Here is a 25,738-nt window from a genome sequence, read left to right as displayed (position 1 = left end):
GAATGTGTTCAAGTGTATCGAGTTTTCAGTGTGCAAGGCTGCGAGCGTGTTTGTTTGTGTGTGTGTTTAGGGTCTGCTCCCTCCGCTGCCTCTGCCTGACAGGCTGTCCTTGCAGAGTCAACAAGACTAATCTCGGCTCTGGCCTTGCACAGGGGGAATGTTTACATCAGGGATGGAGGACACACACACACACATTTGCGGCCAAAGTCTTCACAGTTCCCATGGGATGGCACCATTAATCGTTACATCTCTCAGAGGGAAACACTGCTTAACACACACACTAACATATTCATCTTGAGTTTAAATCAACAGGAACCAATAAGTGTTTGACTCTCTAGGGCGGGGATGTTTGAAGTGATGCACCATTTACAGACCAAGTCTATAGGACCATAAAGAGGTTTTTCGTATAGAGAATGTCCATTGAACTAACTCTATGGTGAGGCCGTTCAGGGGAGAGTTTCACTGTTTCCCTGACACAGATGAACCCTATCCATTTAAAAAATGTTTTAGTCCAGGACTAGATTTAGGGGGCTTTCACACCAAATTAGTTTGGAGTGGTTTTTCCCAACTTTGGCACGTTTTCCCCTTTAGTTCGGTTAGTTTGGACTTATGTGAACACTCTATCCTCACTCGGGAGCGCACTAAACAACGCACCGTGGTTCGCTCAAATAGGGTGGTCTCAGTCTGATTCCATTTGTATGGTGGTGCGGTTCGCTGCAGATGAGAATACAGACCAAACACAGGAAAATGCTACATTAACAATGTCTACACTGTATTTCTGATCAATTTGATGTTATTTTAATGGACAAAAAATTTGCTTTTATACAGTATTTTATTGCTAATCTTTATCAAGGGTACCAATCATTTTGGAGATGTCTGTATTTCATGTTCTCCAAGACCACACTAAAAGAGCTGCTGCTTCAGGAGTGGACTGTCATTTTCTTTCGAAAACAAGGACATTTCTAAGTGACCCCAAACTTTTGAATGGTGTGAAAACGCCTTAATCTGTGTTCAGAAAACTAGTCACAATTCCTCCATTTCAAATAAGGGCTTAATTCACTACATTGACATAAGATGAAATGCCTGAATGTGTTCCCAGGGCAGAATCAGTCCCTGGTTAGAGGGGAAGAATGAAAACCAGCAGTTGGGTGAGGCCCGGATTTGAGAAAGAGGGACTTAGAGAAACAGGGGATGGATAGAGATAGAGAACAATAAGGTAGAAAAGAGAGAGGGAGAGATGTGGGAAACAGGGCGGATTGAGATAGGTAGAGGAAGAGAGAGGGGGAGGGAGAAAAGTGAGAATCCTTCTCTAGCCCTCCCACCAATTGTTTCTCTCTTCACTCCCCAGCTCCATCAATCACCGTTAGAGAGGACCAGAATAAACAGGGAGGAAGTCATGCAATCCCTCAGTAACTCTCGCTACCTCTCTCTTTCTTCTTCTCCCCCTCTCTCCCTCTCTACCTCTCCCCTATCGCACACTCTACCTCTCTTTCTGTCCTTCTTCCCCTCACACACTTTCTACTTTTCTCTCTTTCTTTCTTTCCCTCTCCCTCCTCCTCCCCCATTCTCCACCTTTAACTCTCTCACTCGATATGATTTTTTTCCTCCAGTCTTTCCTCATTGCATGCTCTACTTCCTTTCCTCCCCCTCTCTCTCTCTCTCTCTCTCTCTCTCTCTCTCTCTCTCTCTCTCTCTCTCTCGCTCTCTCTCTCTCTGATGCTATTCAAAATTCGCTTATGCTTAATTCGCAACAAAATTGGTGTTGTATGGTGAACGTTTTTTTAAGAGAGTTGAGCAATACAGAGAAATGTAACACATTATAAATGTTTAAGAACCCTGTGGGGGCTGGCTGGGAGTCTGTCAGTTCCCGTCAAGGTAGGGCCATTAACCGTGACACGTTGGGAGTGGGACCGTGAGGGTGTGTGTGTGTGTGTGTGTGTGTGTGTGTGTGTGCATGCGTGTGCATGGGTGTGTTCGTGCGTGCATGGGTGTGTGGACAGAGAGGGGCAATGGTGACACTGATGTGGGACGGCAGCCAAGTTTAAAGAAGTGGAGCACTACCTCCTCGACTCTCGCTGTCCGCAGGCTTCACCTGGATAGGCCTGTTCATCTAGAGAGAGAGAGAGAGAGAGAGAGAGAGAGAGAGAGAGAGAGAGAGAGAGAGAGAGAGAGAGAGAGAGAGAGAGAGAGTTAGGATTGCTTACTCAACATCAAGTAGTTACACACCATTTCCTAAATTTCGATGACAGCGTTCGCAAATAAGTAACACGACTTGTAAATGTGTTTTGTATAATGTAATTGTGAAGGACAACATTTGAGATTTGATTGTACAGGCACAGGAATTTAGAGAGGGGGATGAAAAGGATGGAGAGAAAAGGGAGAGAATACGTGCTTACATGTTTGGTAGTGTGATGTTGTGCTGGCTCTGTTTAAGTACATTGCAGTTCACCAGCACTTATATACTGTAGATAAATCATTTTAAATTGGTCTGGCTATGGAAGGAAGGCCCTAAAAATTGTCAAAGACTCCAGCCACCCTAGTCATAGACTGTTCTCTAGGGCTACCGCACGGCAAGTGGTACCGGAACACCAAGTCTAGGTCCAAAAGGCTTCTTAACAGCTTCTACCCCCAAGCCATAAGACTCCTGAACAGCTCATCATGGCTACCCAGACTATCTACTTTTTACTTAACACTTTTTTTATTTTCTTAAAAACTGCATTGTTGGTTAAGGTAAGTAAGCATTTCACTGTAAGGTCTACACCTGTTGTATTCGGCGCATGTGGCAAATACAATTTGATTTGATTTGATTATGTCTGCCTGCTTGTCTGTCTGTCCGTCCGTCCATATATCTGTCCGTCTATCTGTTTAACTACTCTAGACACCCAGTTTTCGTATAAGGCCTTGTCACCCTGCATGTGAGCCCTCTTTACCTCTCGCTGGCCAGCCCAGACACTCCTCCTTCCATTCCCCCTCTTTCATTTACACTACTCCTTCCATTCCCCCTCTTTCATTTACACTACTCCTTCCATTCCCCCTCTTTCATTTACACTACTCCTTCCATTCCTGCTTTATACTCATCCTTTACACTCCTGCTTTACACTCCTCCTTCCATTCTTCCACTGCCTTTCTGTCAATCCTGGCTGCTTTCCCAATGCTCTCCGTCTCAGTAATACATGCACGCCGCAAAACGCTCGCTGCCAATCAATGTTTTAATATGCCAATCGCCACGCTGGCAGGAGGGAAGGGGGAGAAGAGAGAGTAAGAAGGGGAGGGAGATGGGGGAGAGCTGGAACGATGTGCCACAGAGGGGAAAGAGCGAGAGAGAAGGGTGTATGTGTGTGGAGGCGCGCGTGTTTGTGCGCGTGTTTGTGTCGGTGTGTGTGTGTTGTCGGGTAGTGTATGAAAGGGTGTATGCGTCATGATTCTTACATTCTCCCAATTTGTTGCAATTACAATGCACAGACTAACCAAAACAAAAACACTGTTGAGTGATACACTGTAAATAATTAAATTAATGGTTAGTGGACTAGCCAGCACTCTGGATTAGATGGAGCTCAATAAAGACATGTTTGGCACTAACGTTAACGACCTGTAAACACAGTAAACAACTAGAGGTTGACAATATTAGGGGAACAATTTAGTATATTACTCTCTTTTTTACCATCTCTTCCTCAGTGTAAAAAGTCAAGGCCTGCTAAATCTCTCCATGCACAATAACAGTCCTTCGTTTAAGACCCAGTCACCCTTTCCCCCTCGCTCTCTCTCCTTTCCTCCCTCTATTTCATTGCCTTGCTAATGTTTTTAATGTACTTTGATGCATTATTTATATCACCCTGGCTGTTGATATCGAAAGAGAGCGAGAGAGGGAAAGAGAGAGGGAGGTGTGGAGAGACTGATAGAGGGAAAGAGTGGTGGAGAGACCAAAAGACAGTGAGAGAGAGAAAGAGGGCTAGAAAGAGGATAAGAAAGAGTGAGGATAAAAAACGTGGGACTAAAAGAAGTCACAGCTAGATGGAACCATTGAGCAACATTAAACAACTCTCTAGCCCCCATTCTCCATTATACACTTCCCTGAGAGAGAAAATACCATCTTCACCTCAATTTCACAAAAAGGAGCACCATTAAACGCACACACACTCACATGCACGCACACACACACACAGGTACGCACACACCCTTTGCACATCCACCCACGGTGTCTTAGTGAGAAACAGACGTTGTGCGGTTTGCTTGTGAGTTGAGAATTATCTGCTTTATTCACACTTGCATGTACACACACGCACACACACACACACACACACACACACACACACTCACACCAGAAAACACCTTGCCGGGAGCATGCTTCTTCTCCTCTTACTCACACACACAGAGCTCAGCCCATTGTTGCTCCAGGGATGACAGTCCACTCCTGAAGCAGCAGCTCTTTTAGTGTGGTCTTGGAGAACATGAAATACAGACACCTCCAAAATGATTGGTACCCTTGATAAAGATTAGCAATAAAATACTGTATAAAATAAAGAATACAGATACTGAGATATACTGTATGCAATTTTTTATTTTATTATATTATTTTATACTAATACAATTGCTCAGACAAAGAGATGTTATTTAAAGGTCCAAATGCAGCTGTTTTTATCTCAATATCAAATATTTTTTGGATAGCAATTAAGTACCTTACTGTGATTGTTTTCAATTAAAATGGTCAAAAAGAAACAAAAATAGCTCCTTAGCTAATTTTGCTAGGACTGTGTGAGTTTCCCACTGTTCCAGTGTTTTTAAACCTCCTAATTATTGCCCTAATAGTGGTAAGTGGTATATATATATATATATATATATATATATATATATATATATATATATATATATATACAGTGGGGAGAACAAGTATTTGATACACTGCCGATTTTGCAGGTTTTCCTACTTACAAAGCATGTAGAGGTCTGTAATTTTTATCATAGGTACACTTCAGCTGTGAGAGACGGAATCTAAAACAAAAATCCAGAAAATCACATTGTATGATTTTTAAGAAATTAATTTGCATTTTATTGCATGACATAAGTATTTGATCACCTATCAACCAGTAAGAATTCCGGCTCTCACAGACCTGTTAGTTTTTCTTTAAGAAGCCTTCCTGTTCTCCACTCATTACCTGTATTAACTGCACCTGTTTGAACTCGTTACCTGTATAAAAGACACCTGTCCACACACTCAATCAAACAGACTCCAACCTCTCCACAATGACCAAGACCAGAGAGCTGTGTAAGGATATTAGGGATAAAATTGTAGACCTGCACAAGGCGGGAATGGGCTACAGGACAATAGGCAAGCAGCTTGGTGAGAAGGCAACAACTGTTGGCGCAATTATTAGAAAATGGAAGAAGTTCAAGATGACGGTCAATCATCCTCGGTCTGGGGCTCCATGCAAGATCTCACCTCGTGTGGCATCAATGATCATGAGGAAGGTGAGGGATCAGCCCAGAACTACACGGCAGGACCTGGTCAATGACCTGAAGAGAGCTGGGACCACAGTCTCAAAGAAAACCATTAGTAACACACTACGCCGTCATGGATTAAAATCCTGCAGCGCACGCAAGGTCCCCCTGCTCAAGCCAGCGCATGTCCAGGCCCGTCTGAAGTTTGCCAATGACCATCTGGATGATCCAGAGGAGGAATGGGAGAAGGTCATGTGGTCTGATGAGACAATAATAGAGCTTTTTGGTCTAAACACTCGCCGTGTTTGGAGGAAGAAGAAGGATGAGTACAACTCCAACAACACCATCCCAACCGTGAAGCATGGAGGTGGAAACATCATTCTTTGGGGATGCTTTTCTGCAAAGGGGACAGGACGACTGCACCGTATTGAGGGGAGGATGGATGGGGCCATGTATCGCGAGATCTTGGCTAACAACCTCCTCCCCTCAATAAGAGCATTGAAGATGGGTCGTGGCTGGGTCTTCCAGCATGACAACAACCCTAAACACACAGCCAGGGCAACTAAGAAGTGGCTCCGTAAGAAGCATCTCAAGGTCCTGGAGTGGCCTAGCCAGTATCCAGACCTGAACCCAATAGAACATCTTTGGAGGGAGCTGAAAGTCCGTATTGCCCAGCGACAGCCCCGAAACCTGAAGGATCTGGAGAAGGTCTGTATGGAGGAGAGGGCCAAAATCCCCTCTGCAGTGTGTGCAAACCTGGTCAAGACCTACAGGAAACGTATGATCTCTATAATTGCAAACAAAGGTTTCTGTACCAAATATTAAGTTCTGCTTTTCTGATGTATCAAATACTTATGTCATGCAATAAAATGCAAATTAATTACTTAAAAATCATACAATGTGATTTTCTGGATTTTTGTTTTAGATTCCGTCTCTCACAGTTGAAGTGTACCTATGATACAAATTACAGACCTCTACATGCTTTGTATGTAGGAAAACCTGCAAAATCGGCAGTGTATCAAATACTTGTTCTCCCCACTGTATATATATATATATATATATATATATATATATATATATATATATATATATATATATATATATATGTATATATGTGTATATATACAGTACCAGTCAAATGTTTGGACACAACTACTCATTCAAGTGTTATTTTTTTGGGGGGGGACTATTTTCTAAGAATTATAGTGAAGACATCAAAACTAAGAAATAACTCATATGGAATCATGTAGTAACCACAAAAGTGTTAAACAAATCAAAATATATTTTATATTTGAGATTCTTCAAATAGCCACCCTTTGCCTTGATGACAGCTTTGCACACTCTTGGCATTCTCCCAACCAGCTTCACCTGGAACGCTTTCCCAACAGTCTTGAAGGAGTTCCCACATATGCTGAGCATTTATTGGCTGCTTTTCCTTCACTCTGCCATCCGACTCATCCCAAACCATCTCAATTGGGTTGAGGTCGGGGGATTGTGGAGGCCAGGTCATCTGATGCAGCACTCCATCACTCTCCTTATTGGTAAAATAGCCCTTACACAGCCTGGAGGTGTGTTGGGTCATTGTCCTGTTGAAAAACAAATGATAGTCCCACTAAGCCCAAACCAGATGGGATGGCGTATCGCTGCAGAATGCTGTGGTAGCCACGCTGGTTAAGTGTGCCTTGAATTCTAAATAAATAACAGACAGTGTCACCAGCAAAGCAACCCCACACCATAGAACATCCTCCTCCATGCTTTATGATGGGAACTACACATGCTGAGATAATCCGTTCACCCACACCGCGTCTCACAAAGACACGGCGGTTGGAACCAAAAATCTCAAATTTGGACTCCAGACGAAAGGACAAATTTCCACTGGTCTAATGTCAATTGCTCGTGTTTCTTGGCTCAAGCAGGTCTCTTCTTCTTATTGGTGTCCCTTAGTAGTGGTTTCTCTGCAGCAATTCGACCATGAAGGCCTCATTCACGCAGTCCCCTCTGAACAGTTGATGTTGAGATGTGTCTGTGACTTGAACTCTATTTGGGCTGCATTTTCTGAGGTGCAGTTAACTCTAATGAACTTATCCTCTGCAGCAGAGGTAACTCTGGGTCTTCCATTCCTGTGGCGGTCCTCATGATAGCCAGTTTCATCATAGTGCTTGATGGTTTTTGCGACTGCACTTGAAGAAACGTTCAAAGTTCTTAAAGCTTTCCGTATTGACTGACCTTCATGTCTTAAAGCAATGATGGACTGTCGTTTCGCTTTGCTTATTTGAGCTTTTCTTGCCATAATATGGACTTGGTCTTTTACCAAATAGGGCTATCTTCTGTTTACCTTGTCACAACACAACTGATTGGCTCAAATGCATTAAGAAGGAAATAAATTCCACAAATTAACTTTTAATAAGGCACACCTGTTAATTGAAATGCATTCCAGGTGACTACCTCATGAAGCTGGTTGAGAGATTGCCAAGAGTGTGCAAAGCTGTCATCAAGGGAAAGGGTGGCTATTTGAAGAATCTCAAATAAAATATATATTTTGATTTGTTTAACACTTTTTTGGTTACTACATGATTCCATATGTTATTTCATAGTTTAGATTTTTTCACTATTATTCTACAATGTAAAAAATAAAGGAAAACCCTTGAATGAGTAGGTGTGTCCAAACTTTTGACTGGTAGTGTATATATATACAGTGGGGAAAAAAAGTATTTAGTCAGCCACCAATTGTGCAAGTTCTCCCACTTAAAAAGATGAGAGAGGCCTGTAATTCTCATCATAGGTACACGTCAACTATGACAGACAAAATGAGAAAAAAAAATCCAGAAAATCACATTGTAGGATTTTTTATGAATTTATTGGCATATGATGGTGGAAAATAAGTATTTGGTCAATAACAAAAGTTTCTCAATACTTTGTTATATACCCTTTGTTGGCAATGACACAGGTCAAACGTTTTCTGTAAGTCTTCACAAGGTTTTCACACACTGTTGCTGGTATTTTGGCCCATTCCTCCATGCAGATCTCCTCTAGAGCAGTGATGTTTTGGGGCTGTCGCTGGGCAACACAGACTTTCAACTCCCTCCAAAGATTTTCTATGGGGTTGAGATCTGGAGACTGGCTAGGCCACTCCAGGACCTTGAAATGCTTCTTACGAAGCCACTCCTTCGTTGCCCGGGCGGTGTGTTTGGGATCATTGTCATGCTGAAAGACCCAGCCACGTTTCATCTTCAATGCCCTTGCTGATGGAAGGAGGGTTTCACTCAAAATCTCACGATACATGGCACCATTCATTCTTTCCTTTACACGGATCAGTCGTCCTGGTCCCTTTGCAGAAAAACAGCCCCAAAGCATGATGTTTACAACCCCACGCTTCACAGTAGGTATGGTGTTCTTTGGATGCAACTCAGCATTCTTTGTCCTCCAAACATGACGAGTTGAGTTTTTACCAAAAAGTTATATTTTGGTTTCATCTGACCATATGACATTCTCCCAATCCTCTTCTGGATCATCCAAATGCACTTCAGACGGGCCTGGACATGTACTGGCTTAAGCAGGGGGACACGTCTTGCACTGCAGGATTTGAGTCCCTGGCGGCGTAGTGTGTTACTGATGGTAGGCTTTGTTACTTTGGTCCCAGCTCTCTGCAGGTCATTCACTAGGTCCCTCCGTGTGGTTCTGGGATTTTTGCTCACCGTTCTTGTGATCATTTTGACCCCACGGGGTGAGATCTTGCGTGGAGCCCCAGATCGAGGGAGATTATCAGTGGTCTTGTATGTCTTCCATTTCCTAATAATTGCTCCCACAGTTGATTTCTTCAAACCAAGCTGCTTACCTATTGCAGATTCAGTCTGCCCAGCCTGGTGCAGGTCTACAATTTTGTTTTTGGTGTCCTTTGACAGCTCTTTGGTCTTGGCCATTGTGGAGTTTGGAGTGTGACTGTTTGAGGTTGTGGACAGGTGTCTTTTATACTGATAACAAGTTCAAACAGGTGCCATTAATACAGGTAACGAGTGGAGGACAGAGGAGCCTCTTAAAGAAGAAGTTACAGGTCTGTGAGAGCCAGAAATCTTGCTTGTTTGTAGGTGACCAAATACTTATTTTCCACCATAATTTGCAAATAAATTCATTAAAAATCCTACAATGGGATTTTCTGGATTTTTTTTCCTCAATTTGTCTGTCATAGTTGACGTGTACCTATGATGAAAATGACAGGCCTCTCTCATCTTTTTAAGTGGGAGAACTTGCACAATTGGTGGCTGACTAAATACTTTTTTTCCCCACTGTATATATATATATATATATATATATATATATATATATAGCTCAGTATTTGTATTATTTATTTAATAAAGAGCTCAGTATTTGTATTATTTATTTAATAAAGATTAGTATTTTTTGCTCATCTTTATCAAGGGTGTCAATAATTTTGGAGGTGACTCCAAACACCTGTACACACACGCACACCGCACGCACACACACAAACACACACACACACAGCAGGTATCCTAGGGGCGGCAGGTAGCCTAGCGCTTAGAGCGTTGGGCTAGTAACCGAAAGGTTGCTGGTTCGAATACCTGAGCTGATAAGGTGAGAAATCTGTCAATGTGCCCTTGAGCAAGGTACTTAACCCAAATTTGCTCCAGGGGCACCGTACGACCCTGTAAAACAACACATTTCACTGCACCTATCCGGTGTATTTGACAATAAAACATTTAAATATATATATAAAACACACACACACACACAGTCTGCTGCTGCCCTCCATTATGTAATCCAATGACACCACTCTGCCTCATTCACTGCTGCCATAGATTCACTGCTAAACAGAAACGCAGGGGTTAGTCATTTCTACATTGTCTTGGATTTTTATGGGAACACACACACCTACTTTTTCATCATAGCAGTAAGAAAAAAGTGAATCACATTTATGAGAAAGTCTGACACCGGAAGGGAGGTCATTTCATTATTAAAATAAGAGAGCACTGCTGGAAATTCTTACAGTGAGAAAGAGACTTGCTTTACTTTCATATTCCTTCTTCAGATAGTAGCAGTAGTCTTTTGCTACTGTCCTCAATTTACCTGGTGTTTACGTAGACATTGCATAATGTTATGACATTACTATTACTAATAGCTTACTTTTGGTTTCTTCTGTATTAATTGAAAGAAGTCGCACTAAGTTCCTTTTGATGCTTTAACATAACATACAATTGTATTGGCCATCAAAATAAATGTGTATTTTTGCTGTCTGTTGTTTAATCCCCACGTATACCACACACACTATGCTGGCAATTTGATTTATCAATTTCAAAACTCTACCAGAAAGTATAAATTATTACTGTTGTTTTCCAACTACCATCTGTTACGGGACTGTAAAGTAAAGTGTTACCAATTCTCCCTTCCTCTCCCACCCCTCCTCACGATAGTCAGACAGGGCCAGTCATATTCTTTCACATCTCGTAAATACGGGAGAGGAGAGAAGAATTCTCCAAGAATGTAATGGCTTGGCCTACTTGTTTGGCCACGGATTGTGTAGCGAGTCAGTCACTGGGGAGGAAGCAAAACAAATACTAAATAAAAAACATATTGATAAATTATGAATTGGCACAGTCTGTGCTTCTCTGGTCGTTTCTTTGCAGCCAGCCAACTACTCAAACTCTGATATGGTCGTACACTGCACCACTAATGAGGAGTTATGCATTTCAGGGTACATGTCTACACGCACGCACACACACCCACACACACTACACACTAAACACATTTAGCATTCAAGTTTCCCCCTGATCAATTCAAAACCCCTTTCCCATTCACAAGCCATGCTCATTTTCTTTTACTTCAATTATTTAGAATTCGCAGCCCGCAATCTTTCACAATTAATTTCCTCGATTGTACCTACCCTCTCTCTAGAAAACATTTCATTTTAAAAAGGACTCACAGAAAATGGTACTGCGTGAGTGTCAAGGCACATACAGTTTCAAATGCAAGGCAGAGAGAAAAATATAAAATACTTTTGGAAAAGCTTCCCTGGCCACTTTCTCTTTCAAACCTCTTCTCACATCCTTTCTTTCAACTGTTTCACCCCAATCTACCTCCTCTATCTCTCATCCTGCTCATATGTCTGCTTCCTTTCTTTTATAGTTGCAGTTTGTTGAAAGTTTAAGCATCTATAGACCATTTACAGGGGACTATCCAAATAAAGTGTGAAAAAAATAAAATAAAAATAATAATAATAATAATATATATATATATATATATATATACACACACACACATTTGCCTTATTTTAGTCTGTCTGCAAAAAATCCATTAGAGTTTGTGACAATGGCAGTTCATTTAGCCTTCAAACACATTTTAAATGCAACCAGTATCATATTACAGCTAGATAATAATAGAATGTGGAGATGTGTCGTTTGGATGAGAATAACTCTACAACGCACACACACACACACAAACACACATACAGATTGCTATATAATTAGACATACAGTATGCAGGCAATCAACAGCCTCTAAATTTTTCATGGGGATTATAATATAATATATGCCATTTAGCTGACGATTTTATCCAAAGTGACTTACAGTCAACCGTGCATACGGTGCCTTCAGAAAGTATTCACACCCCTTGACTTTCTCCACATTTTGTTGTGTTACAAGGTGGGATTAAAATTGATTTAATTGTAATTTTTTGTCAACGATCTACACAAAGTGGAATAAAATTCTAACATTTGTAAAAAAACTTCATGAAAAATAAAACACTAATATATCTTGATTACATGACTTTGGCAGAGATTACAGCTGTGAGTTCTTTTGGGTAAATCTCTAAGAGCTTTGCACACCTGGCTTGTACAATATTTGCACATTATCCTCTGTCAAGTTGATTGTTGATCATTGCTAGATTTCCAAGCCAATTTAAGTCAAAATTGTAACTAGGCCACACAGGAACATTCAATGTCGTCTTGGTAAGCAACTTCAGTGTATATTTGGTGTTTTAGGTTATTGTCCTGCTGAAAGGTGAATTTGGCTCCAATGTGTCTGCTGGAATGCAGACTGAACCAGGGTTTCCTCTAGGATTTTGCCTGTGCTTAGCGCTATTCGTCCTTGCCAATGACAAGCATCCCCATAACATGATGCAGCCACCACCATGCTTGAAAATATGAATAGTGGTACTCAGTGATGTACTGGATTTTCCCCAAACATAATGCTATGTTTTTAGGACATAAAGTTACTTTTTTTGCTTCATTGCAAACAGGATGCATGTTTTGGAATATTTTTTTTCTGTAAAGGCTTCCTTATTTTCACTCTGTCATTTAGGTTAGTATTGTGGAATAAATACAATTTGTTGATCCATCCTGAGTTTTCTCACACATTAAACTATGTAAGTCTAGTTTTACTTTAGTAGTGTTTCTATCTATAGCTAGAGAACTCCTGGTATACATTTTTTTGTCATTATCTGTTAATGGTCTAGTACTTTCTTTTTGCTAGCTAAGGCCATTTACTTTAAGTGCTGCCTGTTTTCCAAGTGGCCTACTTGGTGTGTGAACTGCTGACTGTTCATAATTTGCAGATAGTTGTTGGCACATCAACCAGGATCAAGGGGCAGGGGGGGGGGGGGGAGTGGTTTCACCTCTCCTAGGCAATCAGCAATTAGTACAGGGAGGTGTGCTCTCCACCTCTACTAGGCAATTAGCAATTATTGTTAGTTTTTCAGTCTCCCCTGGTTTTTCAGTGGTAGCTGTAAGCGGCGGTCGTGTCAGTGGCGGCAATCTTCGCTCTCTCTCTCCCACTACTCTCTCCTCTTCTATCCTATCATCTCTCCCTTCTGCTAAATTCTTCTCCCTTCTGTCACCTGATTCTGCCTCTTCGACCCTACTCTCTCCCTTTTTGCATCCTATGACTCGCACTGTCCCCTTTCCTCCCGGCCGGCTCAGCCCTCCCCTCCTGCTCCGTGGTTGAGTGACTCATTGCGAGCTTACAGAACAGGGCTGCGGGCAGCTGAGCGAAAATGGAGGAAAACTAAACTTCTGGAGGACCTATCATCCTTTCAATCCCGCCTCTCTACCTTCTCTTCATCTGTATCCGCTGCTAAAGCCACTTTCTACCACTCTAAATGTCAAGCTTCTGCCTCTAACCATAGGAAACTCTTTTCCACCTTCTCCTTAATCCTCCACCCCCTCCCCCTCCCTCTCTGCGGACGACTTTGTCAACCACTTAGAAAAAAAGGTTGATGACATCCGCTACTCATTCACTCAGCCTATTGAGTCCACTGGTCTCACTCACACAGAACTACCCTACGCCTTGACCTCTTTCTCCCCTCTCTCTCCAGATGACATCCTGCGACTAGTGAGGTCTGGCCGCCCGGCAACCTGCACGCTCGACCCCATCCCCTCCTCCCTTCTCCAGACCATCTCTGGGGACGTTCTCCCATTCCTCACTTCCCTCATCAACTCATCCCTGACCACTGGCTGCGTCCCCTCTGACTTCAAAATGGCCAGAGTTGCTCCCCTCCTCAAGAAACCAACACTCGACTCATCTGACGTCAAAAACTATAGACATGTATCCCTTCTTTCTTTTCTTTCCAAAACACTTGAGCATGCTGTCTCTGATCAACTCTCTCATTATCTCTCTCAGAACAATCTTCTTGACTCTAACCATTCAGGCTTCAATAGGGGTCACTCAACCGAGACTGCTCTATTCTGTGTCACGGAGGCTCTCGACACTGCCAAAGCTGACTCTCTCTCCTCTGTTCTCATCCTCCTAGATCTATCCGCTGCCTTTGACACCATGAACCATCAGATCCTCCCCTCCACCCTCTCAGGAATGGACGTCTCAGGCTCTGCACACTCTTGGATTGCATCCTACCTGGCAGGCTGCTCCTACTAGGTGACGTGGAGAGGATTTGTGTCTGCACCACGTACTCTCACTACTGGTGTCCCCCAGGGCTCGGTTCTAGGCCCTGTCCTCTTCTCTCTATACACCAAGTCACTCGGCTCCTTCATATCCTCACATGGTCTCTCCTATCATTGCTATGCAGATGACACTCAACTACTTTTCTCCTTCCCCCCTTCTGACACCTAGGTGGCGACAGACATCTCTACGTTCCTGGCAGATATCTCAACTTGGATGTCGGGCCACCACCTCAAGATCAACCTCGACAAGACAGAACTGCTCTTCCTCCCGGGGAAGGCCTGCCCACTCAAAGACCTCTCCATCATGGTTGACAACTCCACAGTGTGACCCTCCCAGAGTGCAAAGAACCTTGGCGTGACCCTGGACAAAACCCTGTCGTTCTCTGCAAACATCAAAGCAGTGACCCTCTCCTGCAGGTTCATGCTCTACAACATCCGTAGAGTACGACCCTACCTCATACAGGAAGCGGCGCAGGTCCTAATCCAGGCACTTATCGTCTCCCATCTGGATTACTGCAACTCGCTGTTGGCTGGGCTCCCCGCTTGTGCCATCAAACCCCTGCAACTATCCAGGGCAGCTCCCGCTCAGCCCAGTCCAAGCTCTTCTCTGTCCTGGCACCCCAATGGTGGAACCAGCTTCCCCCTGAAGCTAGGACAGCTAAGTCCCTGCCCATCTACTGAAAACATCTGAAACCCTACCTCTTCAAACAGTATCTTAAATAATCCTCCTCCTCACCTCGAAACCCCCCCAGAAAAAATACATATATATATATACAGTAATATATACAGTTAATTATTATTATTATTATTATTATTATTATACAGTGGGGAGAACAAGTATTTGATACACTGCCGATTTTGCAGGTTTTCCTACTTACAAAGCATGTAGAGGTCTGTAATTTTTATCATAGGTACACTTCAACTGTGAGAGACGGAATCTAAAACAAAAATCCAGAAAATCACATTGTATGATTTTTAAGTAATTAATTTGCATTTTATTGCATGACATAAGTATTTGATCACCTACCAACCAGTAAGAATTCCGGCTCTCACAGACCTGTTAGTTTTTCTTTAAGAAGCCCTCCTGTTCTCCACTCATTACCTGTATTAACTGCACCTGTTTGAACTCGTTACCTGTAAAAAAGACACCTGTCCACACACTCAATCAAACAGACTCCAACCTCTCCACAATGGCCAAGACCAGAGAGCTGTGTAAGGACTTCAGGGATAAAATTGTAGACCTGCACAAGTCTGGGATGGGCTACAGGACAATAGGCAAGCAGCTTGGTGAGAAGGCAACAATTGTTGGCGCAATTATTAGAAAATGGAAGAAGTTCAAGATGACGGTCAATCACCCTCGGTCTGGGGCTCCATGCAAGATCTCACCTCGTGGGGCATCAATGATCATGAGGAAGTTGAGGGATCAGCCCAGAACTACACGGGAGGATCTTGTCAATGATCTCAAGGCAGCTGGGAACATAGTCACCAAGAAAACAATTGGTAACACACTACGCCGTGAAGGACTGAAATCCTGTAGCGCCTGCAAGGTCCCCCTGCTCAAGAAAGCACATTTACAGGGCCGTCTGAAGTTTGCCAATGAACATCTGACTGATTCAGAGGAGAACTGGGTGAAAGTGTTGTGGTCAGATGAGACCAAAATCGAGCTCTTTGGCATCAACTCAACTCACCATGTTTGGAGGAGGAGGAATGCTGCCTATGACCCCAAGAACACCATCCCCACCGGCAAACATGTTTTTCTGCTAAGGGGACAGGACAGCTTCACCGCATCAAAGGGACGATGGACGGGGCCATGTACTGTCAAATCTTGGGTGAGAAACTCCTTCCCTCAGCCAGGGCATTGAAAATGGGTCGTGGATGGGTATTCCAGCATGACAATGACCCAAAACACATGGCCAAGGCAACAAAGGAGTGGCTCAAGAAGAGGCACATTAAGGTCCTGGAGTGGCCTAGCCAGTCTCCAGACCTTAATCCCATAGAAAATCTGTCGAGGGAGCTGAAGGTTCGAGTTGCCAAACGTCAGCCTCGAAACCTTAATGACTTGGAGAAGATCTGCAAAGAGGAGTGTAACAAAATCCCTCCTGAGATGTGTGCAAACCTGGTGGCCAACTACAAGAAACGTTTGACCTCTGTGATTGCCAACAAGGGTTTTGCCACCAAGTACTAAATCATGTTATGCAAATCAATTTATAAAAAAATTTGACATGCGTTTTTCTGGACTTTTTTGTTGTTATTCTGTCTCTCACTGTTCAAATAAACCTACCATTAAAATTATAGACTGATCATGTCTTTGTCAGTGGGCAAACGTACAAAATCAGCAGGGGATCAAATACTTATTTCCCTCACCGTATATATATATAAAAGACACTTAACCAGCACTTGCACTTGCACTTGACCCATCTACCGATAGGTGTCCTTCTTTGAGAGGCAATGGAAAACCTGGTCTTTGTGGTTGAATCTGTGTTTGAAATTCACTGCTTGACTGAGGGACCTTACAGATAATTGTATGTGTGGGGTACAAAGATGAGGTAGTCATCCAAAAATCATGTTGAACATTATTATTGTACACAGATTGAGTCCATGCAATTTATTCTGTGACTTGTTAAGCAAATTTGTAGTCCTGAACTTATTTAGGCTTGCCATAACAAAGGGATTGAATACTTTTTAATTAATTCAACAAAAAAATCTAAAAACATCATTCCACTTTGTCATTATGGAGTATTATGTGTAGGCCAGGGACACAAAATCTCAATTTAATCAATTTTAAATTCACGCTGTAACACAACACAATGTGGAAAAAGTAAGGGGTGTGAATACTTTCTGAAGGCATTGTATATTTTACGTATGGGTGATCCAGGGTATGAAACCCACTACCCTGGCCTTACAAGCGCCATGCTCTACCAACTGAGCTACAAAGGTTAATAGCAGACACTTTATACTGAACAAAAATATAAACGCAACATGCAACAATTTCAAAGATTTTACTGAGTTACAGTTCATATAAGGAAATCAGTCAATTTAAATAAATTCATTAGGCCCTAATCTATGGATTTCACATGACTGGAGGGCACAGGCCAAACCACTTTGGAGCAAGACCCATCCACTTGGGAGACAGGCCCAGCTAATCAGAATGAGTTTTTCCCCACAAAAGGGCTTAATTACACGCAGAAATAATCCTCAGCCCACACCCCTCAAACGATCCCGCAGGTGAAGAAGCCGGATGTGGAGGTCCTGGGCTGGCGTGGTTAACGACGTTGGAGGCGGCTTATGGTAGAGAAATTAACATTAAATTATCTGGCAACAGCTCTGGTGGACATTCCTGCAGTCAGCATGCCAATTGCACGCTCCCTCAAAACTTGAGACATCTGTCGCATTGTGTTGTGTGACAAAACTGCACATTTTAGAGTGGCCTTTTATTGTCCCCAGCACAAGGTGCACCTGTGGAATGATCATGCTGTTTAATCAGCTTCTTCATACCTGTCAGGTGGATGGATTATATTGGCAAAGGAGAAATGCTCACTAACAGGAATGTAAACAAATGAGTGCCTAAAATGTAAGATAAATAAGCATTTTGTGTGTATGGAAAATTTCAGGCATCTTTTATTCAGCTCATGAAACATGGGACCAACACTTTACATGTTGCGTTTATATTTTTGTTCAGTATAAAAATAGGCTTATTATAAGAAAGGCAGGTGTTGGAGATGGAAGTTGAGCGTGAGAGGAGGGAGAGAGAGGAAAAAGAGAATATGTTAGAAAGGAAATTGGTGCGAGAAAAGTGTAGATAAGGCCAAAGAGAGGTGTTTATTGAGAAGTGTGAGAGAGAGAGCGAGAGCAAGAGAGGGTGTTGAGTATTTGCAGGGCCTCTTTCTAAACAGAATGCATAGGCTTTGCAGTGTCGATTAGGTGGCAAGAGAAAGCCATAAATTATATTTTCTCTCCCCAGAAGTGGACATAAATCAAACAGCGACAGCAGCAGCATGTCATCACTTGATTTGCTTTTACTTATCTAATGAATAAAAATATTCAAAAGCTGTCAAATTTGGAACTTGGCTAAATCTTTGTGCCCTGACTAGCCTTCACTGGGGTAGAGAGAGTGGGAGGAGTGGGCACTTGGTAATTGCCCCAAGGGTATTTATGAGCTTCATAGACTGAGTTCTGTGTCGTAATCCAAGACGTCCCCTGCATATGCATACACGCTTGCAGGCACACACACACACACACACACACACACACACACACACACACACACACACACACACACACACACACACATACACACACATACACACATCCTCCACCCCCACACACACGTTTCTCTCTCTCTCCAGCCAGGTCACCCGTGATACAAGTCAGTATTTGTCATCGATCCATGTCTGAGGACGTCGGGAGATGATGTGAAAACCGGCCACTAGGGGCAACAGTGAGCGCTGTTTCCTTCAAGTAGGTTTCGGTTTGGCTAGGGTGTTGTGAACGGGGATGGCGGATGGACCTAAGCATCTGCCTCTGAATGCAAGTTCGAATCCAGCGTTAGAAAGTTGTTTTTGTGATTTTTGTTTTAATCCTTTCCTAAACCTCAAGCCTTACCTTAACCATTCAGAGTTAATGCCTAACCTTAACATTTTGGAGTTAATGCCTAAACTTAACCTGAAACACTTAGAAATTTACATTTGCAACAACTTCGAAATTTGACCTTTGAGAAACATGGATGAACGTATCATTCTGATGTAAGACTGTGAGAGCTAGTTCCTCTCCTCTCCTCTCCTCTCCTCTCCTCTCCTCTCCTCTCCTCTCCTCTCCTCTCCTCTCCTCTCCTCTCCTCTCCTCTCCTCTCCTCTCCTCTCCTCTCCTCTCCTCTCCTCTCTTTCCCTCCAGTCCTGGAGACAGAAAGGGAGGGCAGATCTGAGGCCTAGGACCGTAGGGACAATTTAATGCTGTAAGTAATCACTATAGCAGGGAACTGCCTACTCTCTGGCTGGAGAACACACACACACACACACACACACACACACACACACACACACACACACACACACACACACACACACACACACACACACACACGTGTGCACAGATACACAAGAGTATGGATCGAAGAGCACACACAAATACACACACATGCTCATACACTTCTCAAACTTCTCACTAAAACCGAACATCCTGAGACATACACAAACACAGACAGCCCAGACACACCCTCTTCTCTCCTGATCGCTCTCCCCATCCTCTCCGATCACATAATCACCCTTCCCTCTCTCCCTGGCTGATTAAATATAGAACATGGAAGAGGGGAGGGGAAAAAATGAGGGTAAAGGGAGGAGAAGAGAGGAGGGGGGGGGGGTGATACTGCCAAATCTGTTTTTGGCTAAGAAACAACATTGATGCTTTCAGTAAGCCATCTCCATCTGCCCAAATTTTAGATGAGAAATTTAGGTGAGAAATCTCCCTCTCCCACACATCAAACACTTTCATCACAATGCCTTTGCAAAATAATCACTGTAACTCACAGACACACTCCTTAAAATAGTGCACAAAGGTCCAGGGAACCTTTTACACACACACACACACACACACACACACACACACACACACACACATACACACAGAGATACTTCCAAGAACGATCCTCCACCCTTGGAAAGTGTCAAGGACAGAGCATCTGTCAATCACACTCCTCTATCTCTCATCTCCTCTTTTTCTATGTTTCCACATTCCTGCCTTTATTCCATTCTACCGCTTCAGCTATTTACCCCTCTAACAACAGGCCCCTTAATGAGCAGCTCGACACTGTCTTCTCAGTCCCACAAAATAATGATTAGAATAATTTCAAAACTTAAATAATTCCAAACGCAATTCCCGAGACAGAGAACGAGAAAGAAAGGAGGCAGATGAGGGCGGTTGCACCACTGAAATTAAACCGGCGGCTCCTAATTTGCCCTTTGAACAAAGCTTTACACCCACCCCCTGAGGATGGGTGTAATGTTAGCAGGCCCACCACCGCTTTCCTCCCTTAACTCCCATAACTCTATCCTCCTGATTCCTGCTTATAAGCAAAAACTAAAGCAGGAAGCACCAGTGACTCGGTTAATAAAAAAGTGGTCAGATGACGCAGATGCTAAGCTACAGGACTGTTTTGCTAGCACAGACTGGAACATGTTCCGGGATTCTTCAGATAGCATTGAGAAGTACACCACATCAGTCACTGGCTTCATCAATAAGTGCATCGATGATGTCGTCCCCACAGTGACAGTACGTACATACCAACCAGCCAGAAGCCATGGATTACAGGAAACATCCGCACTGAGCTAAAGGGTAGAGCTGCCGCTTTCAAGGAGCGGGACTCTAACCCGGACGCTTATAAGAAATCCTGCTATGCCCTCCGACGAACCATCAAACAGGCAAAGAGTCAATACAGGACTAAGATTGAATCGTACTACACTGGCTCTGACGCTCGTCAGATGTGGCAGGGCTTGAAAACTATTACAGACTACAAAGGGAAGCACAGCCGCGAGCTGCCCAGTGACACAAGACTTCCAGACAAGCTAAACCACTTCTATGCTCGCTTCGAGGCAAGCAACACTGAAGCATGCATGAGAGCACCAGCTGTTCCGGATGACTATGTGATCACGCTCTCTGTAGCCGATGTGAGTAAGACTTTTAAGCAGGTCAACATTCACAAGGCCGCAGGGCCAGACGGATTACCAGGACGTGTACTCTGAGCATGTGCTGACCAACTGGCAAGTGTCTTCACTGACATTTTGAACATGTCCCTGACTGAGTCTGTAATACCAACATGTTTCAAGCAGACCACCATAGTCCCCGTGCCCAAGGACTCTAAGATAACCTGCCTAAATGACTACCGACCCGTAGCACTGACGTCTGTAGCCATGAAGTGCTTTGAAAGGCTGGTCATGGCTCACATCAACAGCATTATCCCAGAAACCCTAGACCCACTCCAATTTGCATACCGCCCCAACAGATCCACAGATGATGCAATCTCTATTGCACTCCACACTGCCCTTTCCCACCTGGACAAGAGGAACACCTACGTGAGAATGCTATTCATTGACTACAGCTCAGCATTCAACACCATAGTGCCCTCAAAGCTCATCACTAAGCTAAGGATCCTGGGACTAAACACCTCCCTCTGCAACTGGATCCTGGACTTCCTGATGGGCCGCCCCCAGGTGGTAAGGGTAGGTAACAACACATCTGCCACACTGATCCTCAACATGGGGGCCCCTCAGGGGTGCGTGCTCAGTCCCCTCCTGTACTCCCTGTTCACCCATGACTGCATGGCCAGGCAAGACTCCAACACCATCATTAAGTGTGCCGACGACACAACAGTGGTAGGCCTGATCACCGACAACAATGAGACAGCCTATAGGGAGGAGGTCAGAGACCTGGCCGTGTGGTGCCAGGATAACAACCTCTCCCTCAATGTGACCAAGACAAAGGAGATGATTGTGGACTACAGGAAAAAAAAGAGGACTGAGCACGCCCCCATTCTCATCGACGGGGCTGTAGTGGAACAGGTTGAGAGCTTCAAGTTCCTTGGTGTCCACATCACCAATGAACTATCATGGTCCAAACACACCAAGACAGTCGTGAAGAGGGCACGACAAAGCCTATTCCCCCTCAGGAGACTGAAAAGATTTGGCATGGGTCCTCAGATCCTCAAAAAATTCTACAGCTGCACCATCGAGAGCATCCTGACTGGTTGCATCACCGCCTGGTATGGAAACTGCTTGGCCTCCGACCGCAAGGCACTACAGAGGGTAGTGCGTACGGCCCAGTACATCACTGGGGCCAAGCTTCCTGCCATCCAGGACCTCTATACCAGGCGGTGTCAGAGGAAGGCCCTCAAAATTGTCAAAGACTCCAGCCACCCTAGTCATAGACTGTTCTCTCTGCTACCGCACGCAAGTGGTACCGGAGTGCCAAGTCTAGGTCCAAAAGACTTCTCAACAGCTTCTACCCCCAAGCCATAAGACTCCTGAACAGCTAATCATGGCTACCCGGACTATTTGCACTGCCCCCCCCCACCCCATCCTTTTACGCTGCTGCTACTCTGTTAATTATTTATGCATAGTCACTTTAACTCTACCCACATGTACATATTACTTCAACTACCTCAACTAGCCGGTGCCCCCGCACATTAACTCTGCACCGGTACCCCCCTGTATATATAGCCTCCCTACTGTTATTTTATTTTACTTCTGCTCTTTCTTTCTCAACACTTTTTTTGTTGATGTTTTATTTTGACTTTTTTGTTAAAAATAAATGCACTGTTGGTTAAGGGCTGTAAGTAAGCATTTCACTGTAATGTCTGCACCTGTTGTATTTTGCGCATGTGGCCAATAAAATTTGATTTGATTCGATTTGCACCTTCATTTACTAAATTTACTTGGGCTTCATTTGTGGACTCCTTTGAGGACGTGGTGATGGCAGCTTAACGAAAGGAAAGGACAGCGGAGCCACAGCAACTAACCCTCCATCGGAGAACGTGGATCGCCTTCATTATTAATGGAGAGACAATTCTCTGAGGGTGTGTCCCAAATAGCACCCTATTCTCTATACTTTTTACCAAGGGCCCATAGTAACCTTAAATTGCTCCCGTAAATATCTCTACAATGTCTAGCATTGATACAGAGGGAGGGAACTTTATCAGAACGCAAAGCTCCAGGGAGACCGACTTTCTTATACTAACAGATACCTAGAAAAGTCAGATAATATACATAATTTTCAACTACAGTTGGTTATAATGTAAGACTTTTGGAGGAAATATAACACACAACCATCTCCTCCATTGTTTGGTGCCCCGTGTGAGGATTACAGTGAGGGAAAAAAGTATTTGATCCCCTGCTGATTTTGTACATTTGCCCACTGACAAAGAAATGATCAGTCTATAATTTTAATGGTCGGTTTATTTGAACAGTGAGAGACAGAATTACAACAAAAAAATCCAGAAAAACGCATGTCAAAAATGTTAGAAATTGATTTGCATTTTAATGAGGGAAATAAGTGTTTGACCCTCTCTCAATCAGAAAGATTTCTGGCTCCCAGGTGTCTTTTATACAGGTAACGAACTGAGATTAGGAGCACACTCTAAAAGGGAGTGCTCCTAATCTCAGTTTGTTACCTGTATAAAAGACACCTGTCCACAGAAGCAATCAATCAATCAGATTCCAAACTCTCCACCATGGCCAAGACCAAAGAGCTCTCCAAGGATGTCAGGGACAAGATTGTAGACCTACACAAGGCTGGAATGGGCTACAAGAGAATCGCCAAGCAGCTTGGTGAGAAGGTGACAACAGTTGGTGCAATTATTCGCAAATGGAAGAAACACAAAATAACTGTCAATCTCCCTCGGCCTGGGGCTCCATGCAAGATCTCACCTCGTGGAGTTGCAATGATCATGAGAACGGTGAGGAATCAGCCCAGAACTACACAGGAGGATCTTGTCAATGATCTCAAGGCAGCTGGGACCATAGTCACCAAGAAAACAATTGGTAACACACTACGCCGTGAAGGACTGAAATCTTGCAGTGCCCGCAAGGTCCCCCTGCTCAAGAAAGCACATATACAGGGCCGTCTGAAGTTTGCCAATGAACATCTGAATGATTCAGAGGAGAACTGGGTGAAAGTGTTGTGGTCAGATGAGACCAAAATCGAGCTCTTTGGCATCAACTCAACTCGCCGTGTTTGGAGGAGGAGGAATGCTGCCTATGACCCCAAGAGCACCATCCCCACCGTCAAACATGGAGGTGGAAACATTATGCTTTGGGGGTGTTTTTCTGCTAAGGGGACAGGACAACTTCACCGCATCAAAGGGACGATGGACGGGGCCATGTACCGTCAAATCTTGGGTGAGAACTTCTTTCCCTCAGCCAGGGCATTGAAAATGGGTCGTGGATGGGTATTCCAGCATGACAATGACCCAAAACACACGGCCAAGGCAACAAAGGAGTGGCTCAAGAAGAGGCACATTAAGGTCCTGGAGTGGCCTAGCCAGTCTCCAGACCTTAATCCCATAGAAAATCTGTGGAGGGAGCTGAAGGTTCAAGTTGCCAAACGTCAGGCTCGAAACCTTAATGACTTGGAGAAGATCTGCAAAGAGGAGTGTGACAAAATCCCTCCTGAGATGTGTGCAAACCTGATGGCCAACTACAAGAAACCTCTGACCTCTGTGATTGCCAACAAGGGTTTTGCCACCAAGTACTAAGTCATGTTTTGCAGAGGGGTCAAATACTTATTTCCCTCATTAAAATGCAAATCAATTGATAACATTTTTGACATGCGCTTTTCTGGATTTTTTTGTTGTTATTCTGTCTCTCACTGTTCAAATAAACCTACCATTAAAATTATAGACTGATCATGTCTTTGTCAGTTGGCAAACGTACAAAATCAGCAGGGGATCAAATACCTTTTTCCCTCACTGTACGTACATAGCTGGTGCCCCGTGTGAGGAATCTCTATCTAAAAGTGCTTTAGGAGGACGTAGTATAACTTGTCCTTCAGTAACTATCTCATTGTCTGCATCCCAAATGACACATCTTTCCCTATTTAGTGCACTACTTTTGTCAAAAGTAGTGCACTATATGAAATAGGGTGCCATTTGGGATGCAGACACAATCAATATATGGCATTACCATGTATATAATGATCGTTTTGCTGAGCTACTGTTACTATTTCATACTCTATGAATAAGTTCATCCACTATTATTAGCTATTGTATTATTTTTATGACTAACAGTAGGTAAGAAGTCAGGTTCTTTAAATTGAGTGCATCCATCTTTGTTGCTATATACAGTATCTAACCTAAACATGTATCTGTGTTAGGGCCAACTGAACCTTTTCTCTGGGTTTCTATCTCTACCAGACCCAGGCTGTTTCCCAAAGGGCCCATAGGGTCAAAAGTAGTGCACTACATAGGGAATAGTGTGCCATTTGGGACACATCCCCAGTCTCTTCCTCCTGGTAGAGAAGAAGCCTTTGGTGGCCCATGGGACTGGCCTGTCAGACTCAGAGAATGTCCTGCAGGGGCTGCTTCTCTGCTGGGTTTTTCCAGCTCTCTCCTTCGGGTCTCGCGCACCACTTACCCGGTGAAACAAAAATCAATAGCTTAATGATCCAAAACGGGTAATAGAATGAAAAATGAAGCCCTAGAACAACAAAATGTATATTGGCAGGGGCCACACTCCCGGGCCACAGTGTGTGTGGGACTGTGTTAGGTGTGTGTGTGTGTGTGTGTGTGTGTGTGTGTGTGTGTGTGTGTGTGTGTGTGTGTGTGTGTGAGTGTGAGAGAGAGAGAGAGCGCGAGAGAGAGAGAGAGAGAGAGAGAGAGAAGCTTAGTGGCGCAAAACATATTGATTTATTGATT

At 43.6% G+C, this 25,738-nt stretch overlaps 1 protein-coding gene across 1 annotated transcript in view; it reads right to left on the bottom strand.

The window, feature by feature from the left end:
- The window catches only part of LOC311138644 (CUGBP Elav-like family member 4), a 105,905-nt gene that overhangs the window by 17,896 nt on the left and 62,271 nt on the right, over positions 1-25,738 (bottom strand). The window contains exon 3 of the mRNA XM_084173421.1: positions 2,062-2,110. Within this exon, the coding sequence (XP_084029547.1) occupies positions 2,062-2,110 (49 nt within the window). The remainder of the gene's footprint in view (positions 1-2,061; positions 2,111-25,738) is intronic.

Source organism: Coregonus lavaretus (genome assembly GCF_964263955.1).
Source record: "Coregonus lavaretus genome assembly, chromosome: 12".
NCBI lineage: Eukaryota > Metazoa > Chordata > Actinopteri > Salmoniformes > Salmonidae > Coregonus > Coregonus lavaretus.
This window is presented reverse-complemented; position numbering and strand designations above follow the sequence as displayed.